This window comes from Mus caroli, unplaced genomic scaffold (genome assembly GCF_978045245.1).
Source record: "Mus caroli unplaced genomic scaffold, Mus_caroli_1 scaffold_5, whole genome shotgun sequence".
Classification (NCBI taxonomy): domain Eukaryota; kingdom Metazoa; phylum Chordata; class Mammalia; order Rodentia; family Muridae; genus Mus; species Mus caroli.
In genome coordinates this window covers 66,298,087-66,319,807 of record NW_028227260.1, presented here as the reverse complement: position 1 = coordinate 66,319,807, position 21,721 = coordinate 66,298,087, and the positions used below count along the sequence as shown (strand labels likewise).

At 39.8% G+C, this 21,721-nt stretch overlaps 1 protein-coding gene across 2 annotated transcripts in view; it reads right to left on the bottom strand.

Annotated features, from left to right (window-relative positions):
- The window catches only part of Phka1 (phosphorylase kinase regulatory subunit alpha 1), a 113,343-nt gene that overhangs the window by 36,076 nt on the left and 55,546 nt on the right, over positions 1-21,721 (bottom strand). Inside the window, exons 15-21 of one of the 2 annotated variants that reach the window (XM_021152821.3) lie at positions 13,472-13,581; positions 11,944-12,088; positions 7,805-7,883; positions 4,948-5,117; positions 2,451-2,627; positions 896-987; positions 255-394 (exon numbers count right to left, since the gene is read on the bottom strand). In XM_021152821.3, the coding sequence (XP_021008480.1) occupies positions 255-394; positions 896-987; positions 2,451-2,627; positions 4,948-5,117; positions 7,805-7,883; positions 11,944-12,088; positions 13,472-13,581 (913 nt within the window). The remainder of the gene's footprint in view (positions 1-254; positions 395-895; positions 988-2,450; positions 2,628-4,947; positions 5,118-7,804; positions 7,884-11,943; positions 12,089-13,471; positions 13,582-21,721) is intronic. The other variant, XM_021152825.3, reaches the window with a different exon arrangement.

The following is a 21,721-nucleotide window of genomic DNA, read 5'->3' as shown; positions in this document are numbered from 1 at the left end:
ATAACGTCAGTTCCGGGAGATTTGGCACTCGCTTCTGGCCTTGGAGTGCATAGACATACATGCAAGCAAAACACGTATATACATAATAAAACAATTAAAAAATATAAGTACTAAAATAAGCAATTGAGCTTTAAATACACTCTTTTGTTAAGCTGATTATCCCAGGTATTTGTTATAGTATAGAAAGCTTACTAACATGTTATACTTCCTCACAATATGTACCTTAAAGTATATCAATAATATCCACCACTTACTTCATTGTATACAGCATGTAGAGTATATCAGCTTGCTCCTGTAAGCTTGAGGTCTCCTTCAACTGTGAAACTAATGACTGGAAGTCCACTTCCCCAGACTGGTCCCTAGGAAGATGCACTTCTACATGAACAGAAGGAACCTTTGGAATAAGCAATGATGAAAAGAAACTAGGTTAACAGTGCTTAAGTAGATGACGCCCTAAAATGAGTTATCTTTCCACCTGGAAACCTTTTCTATAAGAATTTTCTAAATGCTCCCCAGATATGCTAGTGCACAACTGTAACCCTAGCATTTGGGAGGCCACGGCAATAGGATCAGGATTTCCAGGACATCCTCATCTACATAGTAACTTTAAGGCCAGTCTGGGTTACCTATGACTCTGCTTCAATTTTTCTCCCCAAAACTGTTGATGAAAAGCAAGGCCAAAACAACAAAACCAACAAGCCCTATGATAGAGCTAAGTAGTTTTCTCAAAGCCCAACAAGAAAACCTTGCCTACTTAAAGAGTAACCTTTAAAAGACATGCATTTCATTTGATACTGTTTTGTTTAACACCAGAAATCATACTGGCTAGTTTTATTATGTCCAATAAAAATGACAGAGTTTTACAAAAAGCTTACAGAAATATGTGCACAGTTACCTGGCTATCTTGTGGAGACTCAGGGGAGTCAAGTAAGTTGAGTGAAGGGCGAGAAGGCTGAAATAACTTTGTAGGAAGATACATGTGAACATCTGCAAGAAGTTGACATTTATAGGAAAAGTTGAGATATGTAGGAAAGTAATAAAACCCATCCATCGTTGACAGCAGCAAGAAGGTAACACATGGGTCACTTCTTTACAGAAGAAAAATGATGAGAACTTCCTTCACCGACTTCAAAAAAATGTAAGATATTAAATAATTTTAAAATAATCAGTGAATATTTCTATAATTTTGAAAGAATCTTAATTGTAGCATCAACTAGACATGAGATGTTATGTTTACTAATATGATCACTATCAAAAAGATGCTATCACTGATATTTTCATATAATAAAACACATAGACAAAGAACTCTGTTACATTTTACTTTTTCTGGGCTTTCCTAGGCGAATATTTGATTTGTAGAGGTTGGAACTGGATGAATCTATCTAGGGAATGCAAAACAAGTAGTGGCTGGTGAACTTTGAGATGTTCCAAAGATGTTTTACTTACATAGTTACAATACTTACCATGACCTCCAAGGAGAGAGCTGCATGTCATTTTCACCATTTTATACAGAGACTACTCAGAGCTCAAATGACTAGCCAAACAAGTAAATAACACGTCTGGAAATTAAATTCTGGTTTTCTAATTCACAAGTGATAAATGCAACTTAATGAACTTAAAGTTCATGTCCTTGCATAAACCCTTTCTATACGGAACATAACCAATGGGTACACTAAGCTCTTCCCTATTCTCAATGTTAAACAGTACCCTTGTGCTCACTTTTAGTATCTGGTTAGTAACGGTCAATGAAGATTTAGGTAGCAAGAACATGCATCTCAATCATTCTCATCCTTATATAATGTAACATTAAAGTCATGTAGGTGTGGCCAAGGAGCCCTTCTCTCCCTCCACATGTAGCAACCATAGAAATACTGAACAAGTTTAGGAACCATGGCTACTATTCAAATATACAGAAGGTGTCCTCCTCTGAAAACACTACTAAAGGAAGGTACTGGTCATGGAGAGGACTGTGGCAATACTGAGAAGAATGAGTTTTCTATCTGAGACAGCATGCCTAGAACAGCTGGGTGCACAATTATAGTGGGCATAAAGGGAGAACTAGTTATAGCTTAAAGAAAGTCTCTGTGTCGGTCTCTCCTGTTTTGTAGTAGTCTAATGATGCTTTCTCTTGAAACAAAGAAGTAATTATTCCAGATTCTTCCACATCTTACTTCTATATGAAAATTGAATATACTCTGCTGTTCTGTGTCGTGCTGTTTTCCTGGTTACACCAGATTATGTGACAATATCCATATCAAGACTCTATCTAATTCCTTGACTTCATAAGCATTTGAGTGCCTACAAAATTCTAGGTGCTGCCCAAGAGGCCAGGAACAAAGCAGTGAATAATCTCAACTTCCTGCTTATGATGTAATCAACATTCTGCCCCCATCTTGGGCTTCATGCCACCTTGTGTCTGACACTAGGGACTAATGGCATTCATTACTCACTCTGTATATGCAGCTCCTTGGCCTTGGCCACCAAGGACATTAAGTCGCAAGTTGTTTGCACAGCAGCTCGGAACCGATCTAGCCCTCCCTTCCGTGAGGTAGGAGCTAGTTTAGGATGGGGAAAAGTGTGTGCCAAAAGGCGGTCTAAATAACGGGCAACTTCATCACCACAGCGAGCTGCAAGGTTAGTCGGGAAAGGGGAAGAGACAAAAAAAGGAACATTTTAGTTATTTCAAAATCTAGCCCAGCAGTCAGAACGACTGGCTCTTGTACCTAAAACACTGTCAGAAGTACTCTGTTCTTAGCTCATGGAGGAAAAAGAGCTTGCGATCATTATACAACCTCACAGGTTGAGATTTAGAGGTTATGGCCATTTACTGGGAACCACCTGCTCTTCAATTGTTCTCGGCAGGAAAAGTTACTGAAAGCTAAAAGCAGTATGAGTTTGTTCCAGAACAAGCAGAGCAAGTATTTCATTATTTCTGTGTGACAACAGTGGTGGCAGAAGGGGGACAACAGTGGTGAAGGAGCAGGACAGGCCCCCTCAAGTCCCACAAGTAGAAGAAATTTTGGTGAAGGCCAGGAAAGGGCAAAAATCTTCCACCAAATACTGAGTTAGTTGTAAACAGAATGTACAAACAATAGTTCTAATCACTAGCCAAAAAGCATCTTTATATGCTATTGGTGAAATAGGACTATCGACCACAAACTGCCTTTTAGTCAATATTTATTTGCTTATTTATTCACCAAATATGTGTTGTTACTATGGAACAGGCAGTGTCCAAGGCACTGAGAATTGTTATAGAAAGTATATATCTTCTGTATTCTCTTGGACTCACTCTCTTACAGGTATACATCTTGTATACTCTTACAGGTATATATCTTACAAGGATCTCCAGCCCCATGGCTTCATGAAGCCAAGGAAAGCTATGAATAAGGCCTGATATAAAATTCTGAACTTACTCAAAATATGAGGTTTTTTTCTGTAACTCTATTGTATAATTCTTGAGCATGAACTTCGTAGATAATGACATCATGTCACCCTGTCCAAAGGCTGGACCCACATAGAATCATCTCTGAATTCAGATAATGGAAATGTCATAGTTTATGAGCATCCGTAATGTTATAGTTAGAGAAACATAGTGCTGGGATCAGTACCAAAGTCACGCATCATCAGGTTCTGGGCAATCTCCAGTGACCTCTGCAGAAGTCCCTCAGTGATCTGATGTGACTAATGGAAACTAGCAGAGCTGCATAACTGGAACTCATATTCAATGGCATCCCAGTGACAGGTATCTTAATCTTGAATATAATCCAAATACTTGAGTAAAGAGATATCAGTTCCATTTAATTTTAAAAATGGTTTATTAAAAAAAAAAGAAACACTAAGCAAACAAAGAGGGATATATAGTAAATGTTGAGTGCAAATAAAAAAACGTAGTACTTAGTACTTCTAATGTGTTGGCTTTTATTATATATGAGATTATGTTGTTAGTATCTTAAGATAGATGCTAACATTCAAATACCCAGACAACAAAAACAGGTCCACCAAAATTTAGATAGTTAGAAGAATCATTCTCTTATTGACCATCCTCTTATGGGGATTCAAACAATGTAATTCTTGTCTTGCATAGGTCAGTACTTTGACACCACAGTCAGTGTTTCTCAGTCATTTTAAATACATGCTATCAGAGTGCTTTCTCATGGCATTATGTTCATATCCTTAGCACTTATTAAATACACATTATTTGTCTAGTGTGTCACATAAAGCAACAGGCATTCTGACTAGACTTTTTCAAACTATACAGACCTCACAACTACCAATATATGCCTCTAATGATACATAAAATATAAATCCTTAATTATGAGAAACTTTAAAATAACTCTAATCAAATTTCATATTTACTTATTCTTTTTTATTTATTTTTTATTTTTTGTTTTTTCAAGACGGGGTTTCTCTGTGTAGCCCTGGCTGTCCTGGAACTCACTCTGTAGACCAGGCTGGCCTCAAACTCAGAAATCCTCCTGCCTCTGCCTCCTGAGTGCTAGGATTAAAGGCGTGCGCCACCATGCCCAGCCATATTTACTTATTCTTAATACCAAAAGTAATATATACAAATGCATGTATGTTTGTATGCATATATGTATGATATTTTCAACTGCACAACTGATTTAATAAATTTTACTCACCATTGTTTCTTTCATATCAAATCATCAGCTACTACAAAGAAAGAAGCCCTCCCTAATCTTAGTAAGGCATATTCTAACCCCACACGCCATAATCACAGTCACCACAGAGTTATTAGACCAGAAACCAAAGAGAAGTAGAGGGAAGAAAAATGAAAAGTGAAGCCAAACAACAGTAGAAATCTCGATGTATGAAAGAGGAGTGAGGATGATCCACATGAGATGGCTGCAAGCCTGAATTTTAACAATGAAGCTAAACAGTCATCTGTATTACTGTCTGGCCATCCAGCACTGTTTAAAGCCTCCTTACCATTACTTGTTGAATCATAGCTATCCATCCAGTTGCCAGAGTCCAGATCATCATCATAGTCTTCATCATAATCTTCACTGTACAGCTTACCCTCAGGTCCAGGGTCCATGAAGCTTAAGTGTGTGCAGCAAGATGTTGTCAAAAACTCTGACAATTTACCTGTTTGGATCCTTACAATTACAGGGTACACAGAAGAAAGAAATTTAGAGAATATCTTTTTTAAAGTAACACAATTTTAGCAGTATAGCTCAATTAGTAAAGTACATGCCTAGCATGAACAAAACCCTTTGCTCAACTCCAAAAAATTAAACAGATGAACAAATAAGCCACACTTGTAAATAAAGGAATGCTAAGCATATTTTAAGCATGTTGGGGAGATTTTAAAAGGAAGGCCAGAAATTAAAGTTTACAATCCTCCAACAGATTATTTCTATGTTCTTCCATTGCTGTACACTATGTTGAATGTCTGCTAAAAACCTGTATTAGCTATTAGAGACATAGATGGGGAATGAGGATAAATCACACAAATCTATAACATCATTTTAAAAATACTATCGGGCTGGAGAGACTGCTAAGTGGTTAAGAGCACTGCTCTTCCAAAGGCCCTGGGTTTCATTCCCAGTAACCATATAATAGCTTAGAACTGTCTCTAACTCCAATGTGAAGGGATCTGATACCGTATGCTGGCCTCTGTAGGTACCAGGCACACACACAATGCACAGACATACTTGCAGGCAAAACTCCCATACACATAGAAGAAAAATAACAAGAAATTTCAAAAAGTTTTAAAAATACTATCAAAGGACCATTTTGGACATAAGAGACAGTTTCTGAAAATTGTATACATTGTAATAAATTAAGTTGAGCCATATCAGTTTCTACTTAATAAGCCAATTCCAAAACTCCAAATGAAGTTAGTACTACTAATTTTCTTTTTTGTCTGTTTTTGAGACAGGGTTTCTCTGTGTAGCCCGGGCTCTCCTGGAACTTACTTGCTAGACCAGGCTGGCTTTGAACTCAGAGATCTGCCTAGTGGTATTAATTTTCTAAGGAAGCCAGCTTAAAGGGGCTACCAATGGCCAGACCTTGGATAATTTGAAAAATAAAAGAAATAATGACAAGAATGGGCCAAGACATGTTGAATAAAATAAGAATCCAAAGAATATATTAATCATAAGCCACAAAATAAGATAATTTTTCTATATAAGAATTCTAATTCTAGATGTACACAAAGTGATAGAAACACTGTCAAATGAACCTTGGTTTATATATATGTATGCATGCAGACAAATTTCTAGAAGACTATTTTATAACTTAGTAATAAGTCTTGCATGCAAGAATCAATGGAAGCCAGCACCATTTGCTCAAAGACTTTTAAGAAAAGGTATAGGAGCCGGGCGTGGTGGCGCACGCCTTTAATCCCAGCACTTTGGAGGTAGAGGCAGGTGGATTTCTGAGTTCAAGGCCAGCCTGGTCTACAAAGTGAGTTCCAGGACAGCCAGGACTATACAGAGAAACCCTGTCTCAAAAAAGCAAAACAGAAAAAAAAAAAAAAGAAAAGAAAAGGTATAGGGCAGCGAGCTGTGCACAGACAGCCTGGTCCTGGTCAAACACAGGCCTTGAACCCTGGTGATGCTAAGGGACTGCAGGTGTTCAGCCACACCTCCTGGGACCTGGCTCCTGTTCCGGCTACAGCCTCCCAAAGACCCCCGCCCCCACCAGGCAGAGAAGCATTTGTGGCCATCAGTCATGTAGGCAATGCCCCAAGCTCTTGGTATTCTGTCTGGACTCCACCCCCACAGTTACCTGGCAACAGCCAGGTAGGCCAGGCCCACTATAAAAGGAGCTGTTTGTCCCCTCCTCCCTCTCTTACCCTCTTATTCTCTTGCTCTTACTCTTGCTCCCTTGCTCTCCCTCTCTCTGCCTTCCCTTTGCCCTTCTCTCCATGTGGACATGGCTCACCCCTGCTTCTCTACTCTCTACCCCTCTCTGATTTTCTACAATAAATGCCTTAAAACTATGGACTGCCTCTTTTCATTGGGATCCACCATGCTGGAGCAATGGAGCAGGTCTTCCCCTAACAAGCCATGTATCTAACCTCCCACTGGGAGGCCTCCCTGCACTCCAGTCACAACCCAAGCCACCAATGAGCAAGCCAAGGACTTTCCTCCCTGAGGAACCCAGCCAAAGCTCTCCTCCCTGCCCCTTTTCCCTTCAGGCCCTGGTCTGCCTGTGCCCCCTCCCCTGCTCTGTTCTCAGCTCTTCTGAGACATCCAGCAGTGTCTGTGGTGTCAAAGACTGAGAACCTGAAGTCCCTGGCCTTCTTGCAGCCCAGGGACCCCAGAACCGGCTCTTTTGAGGTACCAGCAGCATCTGTGGTACCTGAGAGTCTGAGCCCAACTCCCTACTCCACTCCGGCAGGTCCACGGGGACCTCAGATTGTGCCTTCCCCACACCTGGAAAGGGGTCCTGTGGCTTCACATAGCCCGACACCTGCCCTGCAGTTTTGTGGGGGTGCCACAGTCAAACTCCCTGAATCCACCTCGTCCAGCAGCCCAAGCCCTGGGCCAGATGTAAGACCCCATTTTTGACCCACAAAAAGGATATGAAGACACTTGGTGAACAGCACTAAAACTGAGATCATATCGTTCATAATGATTAACCCATCTCAAGTGCTTTCAGAAATGATGTCTTGGGAAAGATTGCAGTGAATTCTTATAATTGTATGTGTTGTTTCAGCATCTATTTGGATTTAAATGTAACTTTCTCATATTATAAGTAGGGCTCAAGCATTACTGACAGTTTCTTGTGCTCCATCTCCCCTGGTTCAGAGTATATATATATATATGTCATTTACCTGGCCCCACCAAAATAGCCATCCTGCATTTTTCGGAGTGCTGCCAAGATACTTGAATTCAAGCTGGTTCCATCTTCATCTTTAAAAGGAAAGATTTTTTAAAAAACAATTATTTGTCATTTTATCTTAGAACTAAGGGGAAATATTTCAATTATTTCAAACTAGCATCGTACAGGTACTCTGTGCTTCAATTATTGATGTGAGAATCAACATCACTGTAGAATGGACAAATGGTAAAGATTAAGTTCTTCAAAGGAATTATCTTGTTTATCACAAGTACCCAGCATTATTTACCAAATGTTTATGACACATACTATTGATGAACCAGCCCACCTCCATCTTAGGCTTGAAAGTTATCTTATATTAAAGGTAAACTAGGTTACTTCCTGTTTATAATCAAATCTTTGTTTCTCAAGGATTGGACTATGCCCACCCACCTATAACCTTAACTACAAATGGTTTTGTATTGCCTGTTCCAGGACATTGCAATCATGTCTTTGTTTCAAAAAGTTGTTATGACCATCGTGCAACCTTACCTTTGTTTCAAAAGGCTGTTATGACTACTTTGTTATGCTCTTCCTGTAACCCCGCCTATTAGCCTGTCAAAATCCCCATTTGGAAACCTCCTATCCCTGATAAAAGCCATACCTTGCCCATGTCCAAGGCTGACCTCTTAAACCACACTTTAGGGGGAGGCAGCCTATTCACATGAATACAAAGAGCTTGCTTTAATTAATTGCTTGCTTTCATTAATCTGACCATGATGATATGGGTCAGCGTTTGTTCACCTTGCATCATTAGGATTATCATTATGATAAGTATCTCATAGACGGTATCACTCACAATGAGCCTTGGTGTGTGCAAATGTATATGTGACTGTGTATATATACACTTAAAATCCTTTAGAAGGGCACTAATTACCTCCTTTTTATGAAACTGATGATAATCTTGTGATTTGCCTTTTCCAATTTGTTCTTTCTGACAGCAATCAGGATGCAGAGGCAGGAGGACCATGAGTTCAAGACCATTTATATATAATGAGTTCCACAATAGCCTGAGTATATTGTGAGACTTTGCTTCAAAACACAAAACAAAATAACAAAAACCAATAAAAGCCAGGCATAGTGGTGCACATCTGTAATTTCAGTACTTGAGAGGTGGATATAGGAAGATCAGGAGTTCAAAGCCAACCTTTGCTATATATCACGTTTGATGACAGGGTCTTATACTATATAAGACCCAGTCTCAGAAATCAAACTGGGTCAGTGAGATGGCATAATGGGTAAAAGCACTTGCTGCCAACACTGATAACCTGAGTTTGATCCAGGAACCCACATGATAGAGGGAGAGGCCCAATTTCTGCAAACTGTTCTCTGACTTCCACACAAGAGCTACTACATGCCTGTGTATGTGCACATACAACAAATAAATAAATATATAAATATTTACAAACATCCATATGTAAATCAAGCAAAACAAGAATAAACACATGGAATAAAATAGCTTGATATAGTGGCAAATGCCTGTGATCTCAGCATTTGGGAGGCTATAGCAGGAAGACTGCTATGAGTTCAAATCATCTTAGTGAGATTGTAGCCAGCCTGGGCCATAGAGTAGAATTCTGCATCAAAAGAATTAAAGAGCAAAAGAAAAGAAAGGAAACATCAAACAGAACAAAACAAAATGGCTTTGTATCATCTTTCTTCAATTTTCAATACTACCAATGCAGAATATTATCTCCTCACTTCACATGGTCACTAGTTTTCTTGAATTTAGTGTACTGTGACAACAGAACTATTGTCAACAAATAAAATCTAGTAAATACAACTTGTTTCATGTCATTCTGTGGTCCTCCCTTCTCCCCAGAGGTTGTTGGCCACCAGCCATGAGGACAATCATCTTCAAAGAGAAAGCTCAACTTTATTTGGACTAAATCAAGGGGTATATCAGGTTTTTTTGGAAGGGGGCAGGGTTTTCAGGGTGAGTAAGTTTCATTAGCTAGAGTTTGGGTACTGAAGAATGCCTTGTTTGCCTGGAGAGGCATTCCAAGAATTTCAGGTAGTTGTTGGACAGGTTCTTATTGGGAGAAAGGAAGCTTAAACATGTAATCTCACCAAGACTACACCAATGTTCTGCAGGGAGACAGTGTGGGGGGTTTCAGGTTCCCAGACAAGGTCAGAGAAGGGCAAGCCCAGCTGGTAAAGGAAATCCTCCACTTTTTCGCAGAGCTCAGAGGAGCATCTGAACAAATTGGCAGGGTCTCCCCACATCACTCCTTACTCAAAAACTTTGAAAGCTTCAACCTCTTATGTAACTTCTAATATAACTTGTTTTAAATCTCTCTGCTGATTTTCAAAGTATGTCTTCATAACCTGAGCCTACCTTACTTTGCCAGTTTTGTTCATCATAGTACTCTAATGTGTTCAAGTTGGCCTTGTCACCAGCCTCACACACAGGCTCATTCCTCTCTCCAGGCCTCACTCAAGGCAGCCCCAAACCCAGTTAAGATCTCATTCTTCATTCCTCCTCCTATGTGAAGATTAACAATTTCATGATGGTGGTGCCGCACGCCTTTGATCCCAGCACTTGGGAGGCAGAGGCAGGCAGATTTCCGAGTTCGAGGCCAGCCTGGTCTACAGAGTGAGTTCCAGGACAGCCAGGGTTACACAGAGAAACCCTGTCTCCAAACCACCACCACCACCACCACCACATCAGGTGCTTAACAAAATCAGGGGATCTGATACCTGTTGGGTTTCAGACTCAGGAGAAGGGGCTGGGGTGCATATTTAACATACTAAAGCAGACCTGGCCTTCATGTTCTCCCAGAATCCCTGTTCAAGGCCTGTCCTCTCCCCTGAAGTTTCCAACCCAGGGGCTCAGGTCTTCACTATATACTTCAGACCTTTTGGCCTCTAGCTGCATTTTTCCTTTCTAGTGCTAGTGCACTTTCTCTCTCTGCACCCCATCCCCTTTCTGTTTTCCTGTCTGTGGGGCAACCTCCCTGCCCTCCCCCTGTGAGATCAGCTGCCCCCAATAAACCTGCCTTTATACTTTAATTTGGCTTCAGTCGGCTTATTATCAATGCCCTCTTTTGATCTCTGTGGACACATGCTCCTATATGTACCCTCACGTACATTAAAATAAAATCTTGTGTAAAAAAGAAAAAACAAAAGCAATTCCCAAAACCTAAGTCTCACATCAGCTGAAATTTTTCTTTGGCACAGTGGTAACCTTCAGTGCTTCAGTACTTCCTAATCTACTGTCTTGAATTTGTCTTCTATTATTATTATCCATTAACTTTGCCTTCTAAATTAGACTGTGTACTATTTGAAGACAATTGTGAGAATATATTCGTTATTAAACAGACACTTGTTAATCATCTCAAGTAAGGGAAAAAGACAAAAAGAACAAAGACTACCCTACTTTCTCAGCTCTTTTCTCTTCTATTTTTGAAGCCCTTTTCAGATGCGACCAAAATTCTTCCCAGTCTGTCTGGATTTTAAATGATTCATGATAAATGGTTCTTTTTAATGAAACGGAATTTTATGCACTTTGGCAGTACACGCAGTCCTTTGGAAGCAACAGCAGAGACACAGAAAGAAAGAAACAGCCTCTGTCTTTTAATCCTGCAGGAGCTCAGAACACTAGAGTCTTTCCTTGTGAGGAAGCACCTCTCCCTGACCCCAGTACAAACCGAAAGCCTTTGCACTTTCCCCATGCTAGACCTTCCTGTTTCCCCAAGACAAGCTTCCCGAGGAGAACTTGGGAACTTCCCTAGAAATCTTGATGATCCACTGGGATAAAATAGATGTAGGTGTACTAGTACAGTCTTTAAAAAGAATTGTAGAATACAGTTTTTTGGACAAGTGCCTCAAAAATCATTCTCGAAAGCTATTTATTCTCTCAAAGCTAAATATTCTTAGGTATCCATTTGTTTCATACTTACTGTCTTCACTTCCTGAAACATAAGCTTAAATAGAGCAGAAACCACACCTGCCTATCACCCACTCTGTCCAGAGTTTAGAAAACTGTCTGGCACAGAAGATAAGCTGGTGAGTACTGCTGTAAGAAGTAGCTCTACAGGGGGATACTGAAGAACTACACGTGTGACTTACTTTCCTGCTTCATTCAGCCCTTACCAAGCATGGTGTGCGAGATAGGGAAAGTGATAGTGGGCTGGCCTGTCATCCTCCAGCGGCTACAGAGGTAGGAGAGGTCTGTTCTGAGCATTTCTACTATCATCTGGTTGTCCAGAGCCAGGTAGAACTGTTGCTGGTCTATAAACTGAGAAAGGAAAAAAAAACATCATTCAGGAAGTTTTGCTCTCACAAATATCAAATAATATTTTTCAAAGTTCATTTATTTATGAGGCATACATATCACAGAAAAAAAAAACCCAGTACTCTCAAATTTAGTGGCTAATAATTTCTAAAGTACATGTTGGCCAAAAGTAGGCACAATAGTTTCTGATAATTTTGAAGTGTGTGAGTGCCTAGAAATCTTTTCAAATATATAATTTCATTTAATCCTATAACCACCTAGTGTAGGCAGCTCCTCCTTCCCTCTTCCTTTTCTCCCTAGTTTCTCATTTTGCAGCCTAAGCTGGTTTGAACTCATAACCCCCCTGCTTGAGAATTCCTGAGTCCTGGGTTACAGGCATTCACCACTATTCCCAACTTGCCGTTTTTCTTTTAATATGAAGAATAAGACTCAGAGACAGTATATGAACTAGCACACACATCTCATTAGCAAATTGGAAAAATCAGAAATATGAGTCTAGAGTCACTTCATCATTTTTTAGGTTTGTCTCAGCTGCACTGTTTTAGATATGACAAATAAGGTACTTAAATTTTCCTTTCAGAAAATATTCACTGTGGTGCTAGAGCTAAACCCTGGTCCTAGTGCATGCTTAGCGAATACTCGGCCCTGAGCTCGAGCTTCAGCTCTTGGGTGACACAGAATAGTCCTGTGGAGTTCATAATGACCTTGCTAACCATGTTGCTCAGGTTGGCGGCTCTGAACACAAGTCTCTTGCCTCACCCTCCTAAGTGCTGGGATTACAAGCACGTGGCAACTGAACTTAGATCTATTGTTATGTAGCTAACAAATGTCAGGCCGCCAATATGTATAATTACAGCTTAACAGTCCTGATCGTTTTCTTTAAAGGGCACTGAAGTTTTCTATGCAAATGAAAGGGCTCCTTCCCCACAGGAAAAACTTAATTTAGCACTTAAATAAAATGACTGTGTTTCACTCATAAAGGATAAATACAGTCTTCATTTAACTTCCAAAAATAAGAAAAACTGTGTAAGGACCTGAACATTTAGAAAATCCCAACCACAATTTACCACCCGGGACTACTGTTGGTAATAACAGTCACTTGGCAATTTTCTATGCTGCAAGTTCAATTTGGTTCAATTCAGCAAACACTTATTGAGCCATTTAAGATATGGAAGGCCCTGTGGGACTGTGACTAATCCAATTCTAGCAAATGTTTTGCTTCTGTGGTCTGTGTTCTCTCTCTCTCTCTCTCTCTCTCTCTCTCTCTCTCTCTCTCTCTCTCTCCCCCTCTCCCTCTTCCCCTCCCCCTCCCTCTCTCTCCCCTCCCCCTCCCTCTCTCTCTCATTTCCATTCATCTCTATGAATTTTACAGCTTATCCCACTCACCTGTGGAGTGAAAGTAAAGATAGTTTTGCGAATGTCATAAAGTTTTGATGTTCCGAGCACACCCATGAGCCTGTAGGGTCGTCCACTGAGTTTCATTCTACTGTTGCATCCTGACACAGAATTGAGAAACGATCAGGGAATTCTGAGTGTACAAATTAAAGCAGTATTTGTTAATACAGATGATACAATGTACATATATGCATAGAGATGCACAACCACCTCATTTCCTTCAGTTTGAGATGTCTTCCTTTTACAGTTTAGCTTTCTAAAATCAGAATCTACCTCGCAATCCATATCTCTGTTAAATACATTGTATACATATATAACTATATATTATATATAAATAGAAAACTACATTAAATATTGTTTAAGGTACAATAACGGAATTGTTCATTCAGTGACATAAATTTTTCCTTCATCAGAGGGGAAAAGTACTTCACATATTGTTCTAAAAATGTTTACCTCCAAGATATGTTGACTATTCTTTCTTGTCACTACTGAGAGAACCCCTACTACATGATTTTGGCTACAATATATTTTTATAAGTACTTGACTTGTTAAGTGCATGGACATGAACCTTCTCACGAACATGTGTAAGTGTATATGCAGGCAAGTGGAACCCTTCAGGTGTCATCCTCAGCAATGTAACTCATCTCCTTTCCAGCATGGGTCTCTCACTGACCAAGAATCCACCAATTAGGCTAGACTTGCTTAACAGTGAGCTGCACCTCACTGTTGGGATCATAAGCACGCATACCATCCCTGACAATTTCATATATATTCAGGGAATCAAAGAAGCCAAGTCCTCATGATTACAAGGCAAGTGTTTTACCTATTAAGCCACACCCCCCCACACACACAAACATTACATTTTCAGAGTTGCTTCAACTTGTAAAGGAACAGACCAGAGAATGCTCAATGCCTTGGCCATATTCCAAGTTCCACTGAATAACTCTTATATTTGCTCTAGGATTAATAGCAAAAGCAGTTTTATTCACGAATTCTTGTTAGTAAGATCTTAAGGATTCTTGTATATGCTGTGTATGTGTGCATGCACACTCATGACACGACCCACATGGAAACCACAGGGCAACCTTTGCCAGCTGGTGCTCAATCCTTTGGGTCTGAGACTGAACTCTCTTAGAGTTTGTAGGATCAAACTCAAGTTATCAGGCTTACGTGGCAAGTGCTTTTACATCATGAGGGCCTTTGATAGTGTTATTTTATCATTTTACCATTTGAAGTGTACAGTTTAGTAACTTCCTTTAAATCCATCACTGTGTAAATGCCACCGCTATTCACCTCTCCAGAACTACTTCATCTCTCCAAACTGAAACTCCACACCCATTAAACACTAAGGTTCCTTCTCTGCCCACTCTCTGACAACAAATTTCTACTTTGCATCTATGAAATTGACTACTCAAAATATCTCATATTGACTAGAATCCTTTTCTTTTATAACTAATTGGTTTATTTCATTCAGCACAGTATCTTCAAAGTTCATACATATAATAGCACATATTAAAGTTTCCCTCCCAGGTCACATATTCCACCCCCTGTATATGCCACCTTTTCTTTTCTTTCTTTTTTTTTAAGATTTATTTATTATTACACATAAGTACACTGTCTTCAGACACGCCAGAAGAGAGTGTCAGATCTCATTATGGGTAGTTGTGAGCCACCATGTGGTTGCTGGGATTTCTGAACTCAGGACCTTTGGAAGAGCAGTCAGTGCTCTTAACCACTGAGCCATCTTGCCAGCAACCTTTGCTTTTCTATTCAATTGTTGATGAACATTGCAGATGTTCACATTTTTTGGCTATTATAAACAATATTGGAGAATAATGTAGAAAATATCTATTCATCTTTCTCATTCCATTCCCTTTTGTGCATATACTTAGAATTCCTGAAATATATACCAGTTCTATGTTTAACTTGAAAAAAGACTTCTTTTTGTTCTATGTATACGCATGTATTGTGAGTCCAGTATCCCTACTGATTTTTTTTTTTAATAATCAAGAGACCGTTTATGTGCGATAATGAGGTACTGCATGCTTCCCTTGGTTTTGTGTTCAAACCTCTCATTACTGTTGCAAGAACATCTTTTTTTAAAAAATATTTTTTATTATGTATTTTCCTCAATTACATTTCCAATGCTCTCCCAAAAGTCCCCCATACCCTCCCCCCCCCACTTCCCTACCCACCCATTCCCATTTTTTGGCCCTGGCGTTCCCCTGTACTGGGGCATATAAGGTCTGCACGACCAATGGGCCTCTCTTTCCAGTGATGGCCAACTAGGCCATCTTCTGATACATATGCAGCTAGAGACACGAGCTCCGGGGTTCTGGTTAGTTCATATTGTTGTTCCACCTATAGGGTTGCAGATCCCTTTAGCTCCTTGGGTACTTTCTCTAGCTCCTCCATTGGGGGCACTGTGATCCATCCACTAGCTGACTGTGAGCATCCACTTCTGTGTTTGCTAGGCCCCGGCCTAGTCTCACAAGAGACAGCTATATCTGGGTCCTTTCAGGAAATCTTGCTAGTGTATGCAATGGTGTCAGCGTTTGGAAGCTGATTATGGGGTGGATCCCTGGATATGGCAGTCTCTAGAGTGGGGACACTGTGGGGACCCTTCTTAGAATTGGGAACAAAACACCCCTGGAAGGAGTTACAGAGATTTTTTTTTTTTAGAATTTCACACAAATACTGTATTTGCATATTTTTCACTCCCTTGAACTCCTATGTCCCTCACATTCAAACTCATAGCCTCTTTACTATTATTTTTATACATGCACACATATGTGTATATACAATCATATGCATATATAAAGCAATCTTTTAAAAAGATTTATTTATTATTATTCATATGTACACTATCTCTGTCTTCAGACACACCAGAAGAGGGTGTCAGATCTCATTACAGGTGGTTGTGAGACACCATGTGGTTGCTGGGATTTGAACTCAGGAACATCGGAAAAGCAGTCAATTCTCTTAACGGCTGAGCCATCTCACCGGCCCATAAAAGCACATCTTATTGAGTCCATTTAATGTTGTCTATATGTATGTGTTCAAGGCTGACAATATGGGATCAGAAAACCTATCAAGGGGTTGTCCCCAGAGAAGCCTGGTTCTCACTCATTTACCAGCCATTAGTTGCCTGTAGCTCTTGATCCCAGCCCTTGGGAGGCAGAGGCAGGTGGATTTCTGAGGTGGAGGCCAGGCTGGTCTACTAAGTGAGTTCCAGGACAGCCAGGGCTACACAGAGAAACCCTGTCTCGAAAAACCAAAAGAAAAAGGAAAAAAGAATCAACCAAACCAGGAGCTGTTTTTTTTGTTTTTTTTGTTTTTTTTGTTTTTTTTTTGAGAAAATCAATAAGATAGATAAACCCTTAGTCAGATTCACTAGAGAGCACAGGGACAGTATCCTAATTAACAAAATCAGAAATGAAAAGGGAGACATAACAACAGAACCTGAGGAAATCCAAAGGGTCATCAGATCCTGCTACAAAAGGCTATACTCAAAAACAAACAAACAAACAAACAAACAAACAAACAAACAAACCTGGATGAAATGGACACTTTTCTAGACAGATACTAGGTACCAAAGTTAAATCAGGATCATATTAATGATTTAAAAAGCCCCATATTCCCTAAAGAAATAGAAGCAGTCATTAAGAGTCTCTCAACCAAAAAAAGCCCAGGACCAGATAGGTTTAGTGCCAAGTTCTATCAGACCTTCAAAGAAGACCTAATTCCAACTCTCCTCAAACTATTCCACAAAATAGAAAGAGAAGGTACTCTACTCAATTCGTTCTATGATGCCACAATTACTCTGATACCTAAACCACACAAAGATCCAACAAAGAAAGAGAACTTCAGGTCAATTTCCCTTATGAATATTGATGCAAAAATACTCAATAAAATTCTTGCAAACGGAATCCAAGAACACATCAAAACGATCATCCATCATGATCAAGTAGGCTTCATCCCAAGGATTCAGGGATGGTTCAATATACTGAAATCCATCAAGGTAATCCACTATTAAAACAAACTCAAAGACAAAAATCACATAATCATCTCATTAGATGCTGAGAAAGCATTCGACAAAGTCCAACACCCATTCATGATAAAAGTCTTGGAAAGATCAGGAATTCAAGGCTTATACCTAAACATAATAAAAGCAAGATACAGCAAACCAGTAGCCAACATCAAACTAAATGGAGAGAAACTTGAAGCAATTCCACTATAAAATCAGGGACTAGACAAGGCTGCCCACTCTTTCCCTACCTATTCAATATAGTACTTGAAGTCCTAGCCAGAGCAATTAGACAACAAAAGGAGATCAAAGGAATACAAATTGGAAAGGAAGAAGTCAAAATATCACTATTTGCAGATGATATGATAGAATATATTAGTGACCCCAAAAATTTCACCAGAGAACTCCTATACCTGATAAACAACTTCACTGCAGTAGCTGGATATAAAATTAACTCAAACAAATCAGTGGCCTTTCTCTACACAAAGGATAAACAGGCTGAGAAAAAAATTAGAAAAATAACACCATTCAAAATAGTCACAAATAATTTAAAATACCTTAGTGTGACTCTAACTAAGGAAGTGAAAGATCTGTATGATAAGAACTTCAAGTCTATGAAGAAAGAAATTAAAGAAGATCTCAGAAGATGGAAAGATCTCCCATGCTCATAGATTGGCAGGATTAATCTAGTAAAAAATGTCTATCTTGCCGAAAGCAATCTACAGATTCAATGCAATCTCCATCAAAATTCCAACTCAATTCTTCACCGAGTTAGAAAGGACAATTTGCAAATGCATCTGGAATAACAAAACTTCTAGGATAGCAAAAACTCTTCTCAACAATAAAAGAACCTCTGGTAGAATCACAATCCCTGACCTCAAGCTGTACTACAGAGCAATTGTGATAAAAACTGCATGATACTGGTACAGTGACAGACAGGTAGATCAATGGAACAGAATTGAAGACCCAGAAATGAACCCACACACCTATGGTCAGTTGATCTTTGACAAAGGAGCTAAAACCATCGAGTGGAAAAAAGACAGCATCTTCAACAAATGGTGCTGGCTAAACTGGTGGTTATCATGTAGAAGAATGAGAATTGATCCATTCCTATCTCCTTGTACAAAGCTCAAGTCTAAGTGGATAAAAGAACTCCACATAAAACCAGAGACACTGAAACTTATAGAGGAGAAAGTGGGGAAGAGCCTCAAAGATATGGGCACAGGGGAAAGATTCCTGAACAGAACACCAATGGCTTGTGCTGTAAGATCAAGAATCAACAAATGGGATCTCATAAAATTGCAAAGCTTCTGTAAGGCAAAGGATACTGTCAATAAGACCAAAAGGCAACCAACAGATTGGGAAAGGATCTTTACCAATTCTAAATCCAATAAGGGGCTAATATCCAATATATGTAAAGAACTCAAGAAGTTGGACTCTAGATAACTAAACAACCCTATTAAAAATGGGGTACAGAGCTAAACAAAGAATCTTCAACTGAGGAATATTGAATGTGTGAGAAGCACCTAAAAATGTTCAACATCCTTAATCATCAGGGAAATGCAAATCAAAACAACCCTGAGATTCCATCTCACACCAGTCTGAATGGCTAAGATCAAAAAACTCAGGTGACAGCAGATGTTGGCAAGGATGTGGAGAAAGAGGAACACTCCTCCATTGCTGGTGTGATTGCAAGCTGGTACAACTACTCTGGAAATCAGTCTGGAGGTTCCTCAGAAAATTGGACATAGTACTACTAGAAGATCCAGCAATACCACTCCTGGGCATATACCCAGCAGATGCTCTAACATGTAATAAGGCCACATGATCTACTATGTTCATAGCAGCCTTATTTATAATAGCCAGAAGCTGGAAAGAACCCAGATGTCCCTCTACAGAGGAATGGATACAGAAAATGTGGTACATTTATACAATGGAGTACTACTTGGCTATTAAAAACAATGAATTCATGAAATTCATGATATCTGGAGGATATCATCTTGAGTGAGGTAACCCAATCACAAAAGAACACACAAAACATGCACTCACTGATAGCCCAGAAGCTCAGAATCCTTTTTAGAAGGGGGAACAAAATACCCATGGAAGGAGTTACAGAGATAAAGTTTGGAGCAGAGCCTGAATGAACGACCATCCAGAGACTGCCCCACTTGGGGATCCATCTCATAAACAACCACCAAACCCAGACACTATTGCAGATGCCAACAAGAGCCCGCTGACAGGAGCCTGATATAGCTGTCTCCTATGAGGCTCTGCCAGTGCCTGGCAAATACAGAAGTGGATGCTCACAGTTATCCATTAGATGGAGCACAAGGTCCCCAATGAAGGAGCTAGAGAAATACCCAGGGAGCTGAAGGGGTCTGAAGCCCCATAGGAGGAACTAACCAGTACCCCCAGAACTCCTTGGAAGTATACCACCTATCAAAGAAAACGCATGATGGAACTTGTAGCTCTAGCTGTATATGTAGCAGAGGATGGCCTAGTCAGTCATCAATGGGAGGAGATACCCTTGGTCCTGTGAAGGCTCTATGCCCCAGTATAGGGGAATGCCAAGACCAGGAATGGGAGTGGGTGGGTTGGGAAGCAGGGGGATTGGGGAGGGGATAGGGGATTTTCAGAGAGTAAACTAGGAAAGAGGATAACATTTGAAATGTAAATAAAGAAAATATCTAATAAAAAATTTTAAAAAGGAAAGAAAGGTGGAACAGTCTTTTGAACACAAAGTTACAGTGCCAATGAAGTGGCAGCAGCCTCAAGGGCTGGGACAGGATTCTCCAAAAGGTGGTATATGCTTTGAATTAGCATCTAGTATATGGTATAACCATAGCAAGGATCCATGGGTCCAGGAATCAAGGGATAGGAGAGGGATTAGTTCCACTTCTTTAACCCCCTAGTGACCCAGTAGGAAAATTTTTGCTTCCTGTTCCTGTGACCTCAAATTCTTCTGGCCTAGAAGTTTTGGCTCCAGACTGAGGGAGCATTCGTGCCAGGAGCCATAAGAAATATTCAACTGGACTGTAAACTTAGACCCTGTACTGGCAACTTTGGGTTTTTGGTGTCCTTAAGCCAACAGGCCAAGACAGTAATGCCAGTCTTAGGATGGGTGATTGATCCACATTACCAGGGGGAAATTGGATTGCTTCTCCAAAATAGAGCTAAGAAAGATTATGTCTGGAATGTAGGAGATCCTTCAGGGTGTCTCTAGGTCCTACCATCATCTGTGTTGCCAATGGAAAGCCATAACCACCTAATTCTGGCAAGATGACAAAGAACACAGACCCTTCAAGAATGAGGGAATTGGTCACTCATCCAGGAAAAGAGTCAAGACCTCAGGGACTTGCTGAGAGTACAGAATGCATAGTAGAAGATAATTTAAATACCAGCTAAGGCCATGTGACCAGTTGCAAAAATCAGGATTATAATTGACATGAGTATTTCTGTCATATTTTGTTAAGAATGCATTTGTGTTTTTTCTTCAGTTTCTTCTTTATTTTGTGTTTTTGATTGTTTGTTTTTGACAGTATTTTTCTGTGTAGCACTGGCTATCCTGGAACTCACTCTGTAGTCCAGGCTGCCTTTGTCTTCCAAGTGCTGGAATTAAAGGCATGGACCATCACCACCCAGGTCTTTCCTCAATTTATCAGGCCATGTAACATCAATTAAGAGAATATCAATTGTTAGCATACTTAAGTTTGAGATACTAAGAGGACTGCCCTCAAGTGACATTGCCACTTAGTCTAAATTTATGATGTGTTTGCAGTTGTACAATGGATAGATATCTCATGTTAGGAGTTATAATAACTTGGTTAAATACATAAAGAGTTTGCTATTATTCATAGGATCGTTACATAATATTATAATTATGACCTGGTTATTGTTTCATTTCAAAATTAAGCATGACATAAGGTGATGATAGGATTGTGTGTTAAGCTGACAAGAGGTAGACTTGGGATGGCTATTCTTAGTTGTCAACTTGACTACATCTGGAATTAACTAAAACCCCCACATGGCTGGGCACACCTCTGAGGGATGTTTGCTTAATCATTTGAAGCAGGAAGATCCACTTCTAATGCAGATCTTTAAGGTGGAAAGACACCATTAATCCAGATATTTTGAGGTAAGAAGACCCATCTCTAATATGGGTCACACCTTCTTCTAGTAGCCTACATAAAGCACATGGAAGAAGGAAACTTGCT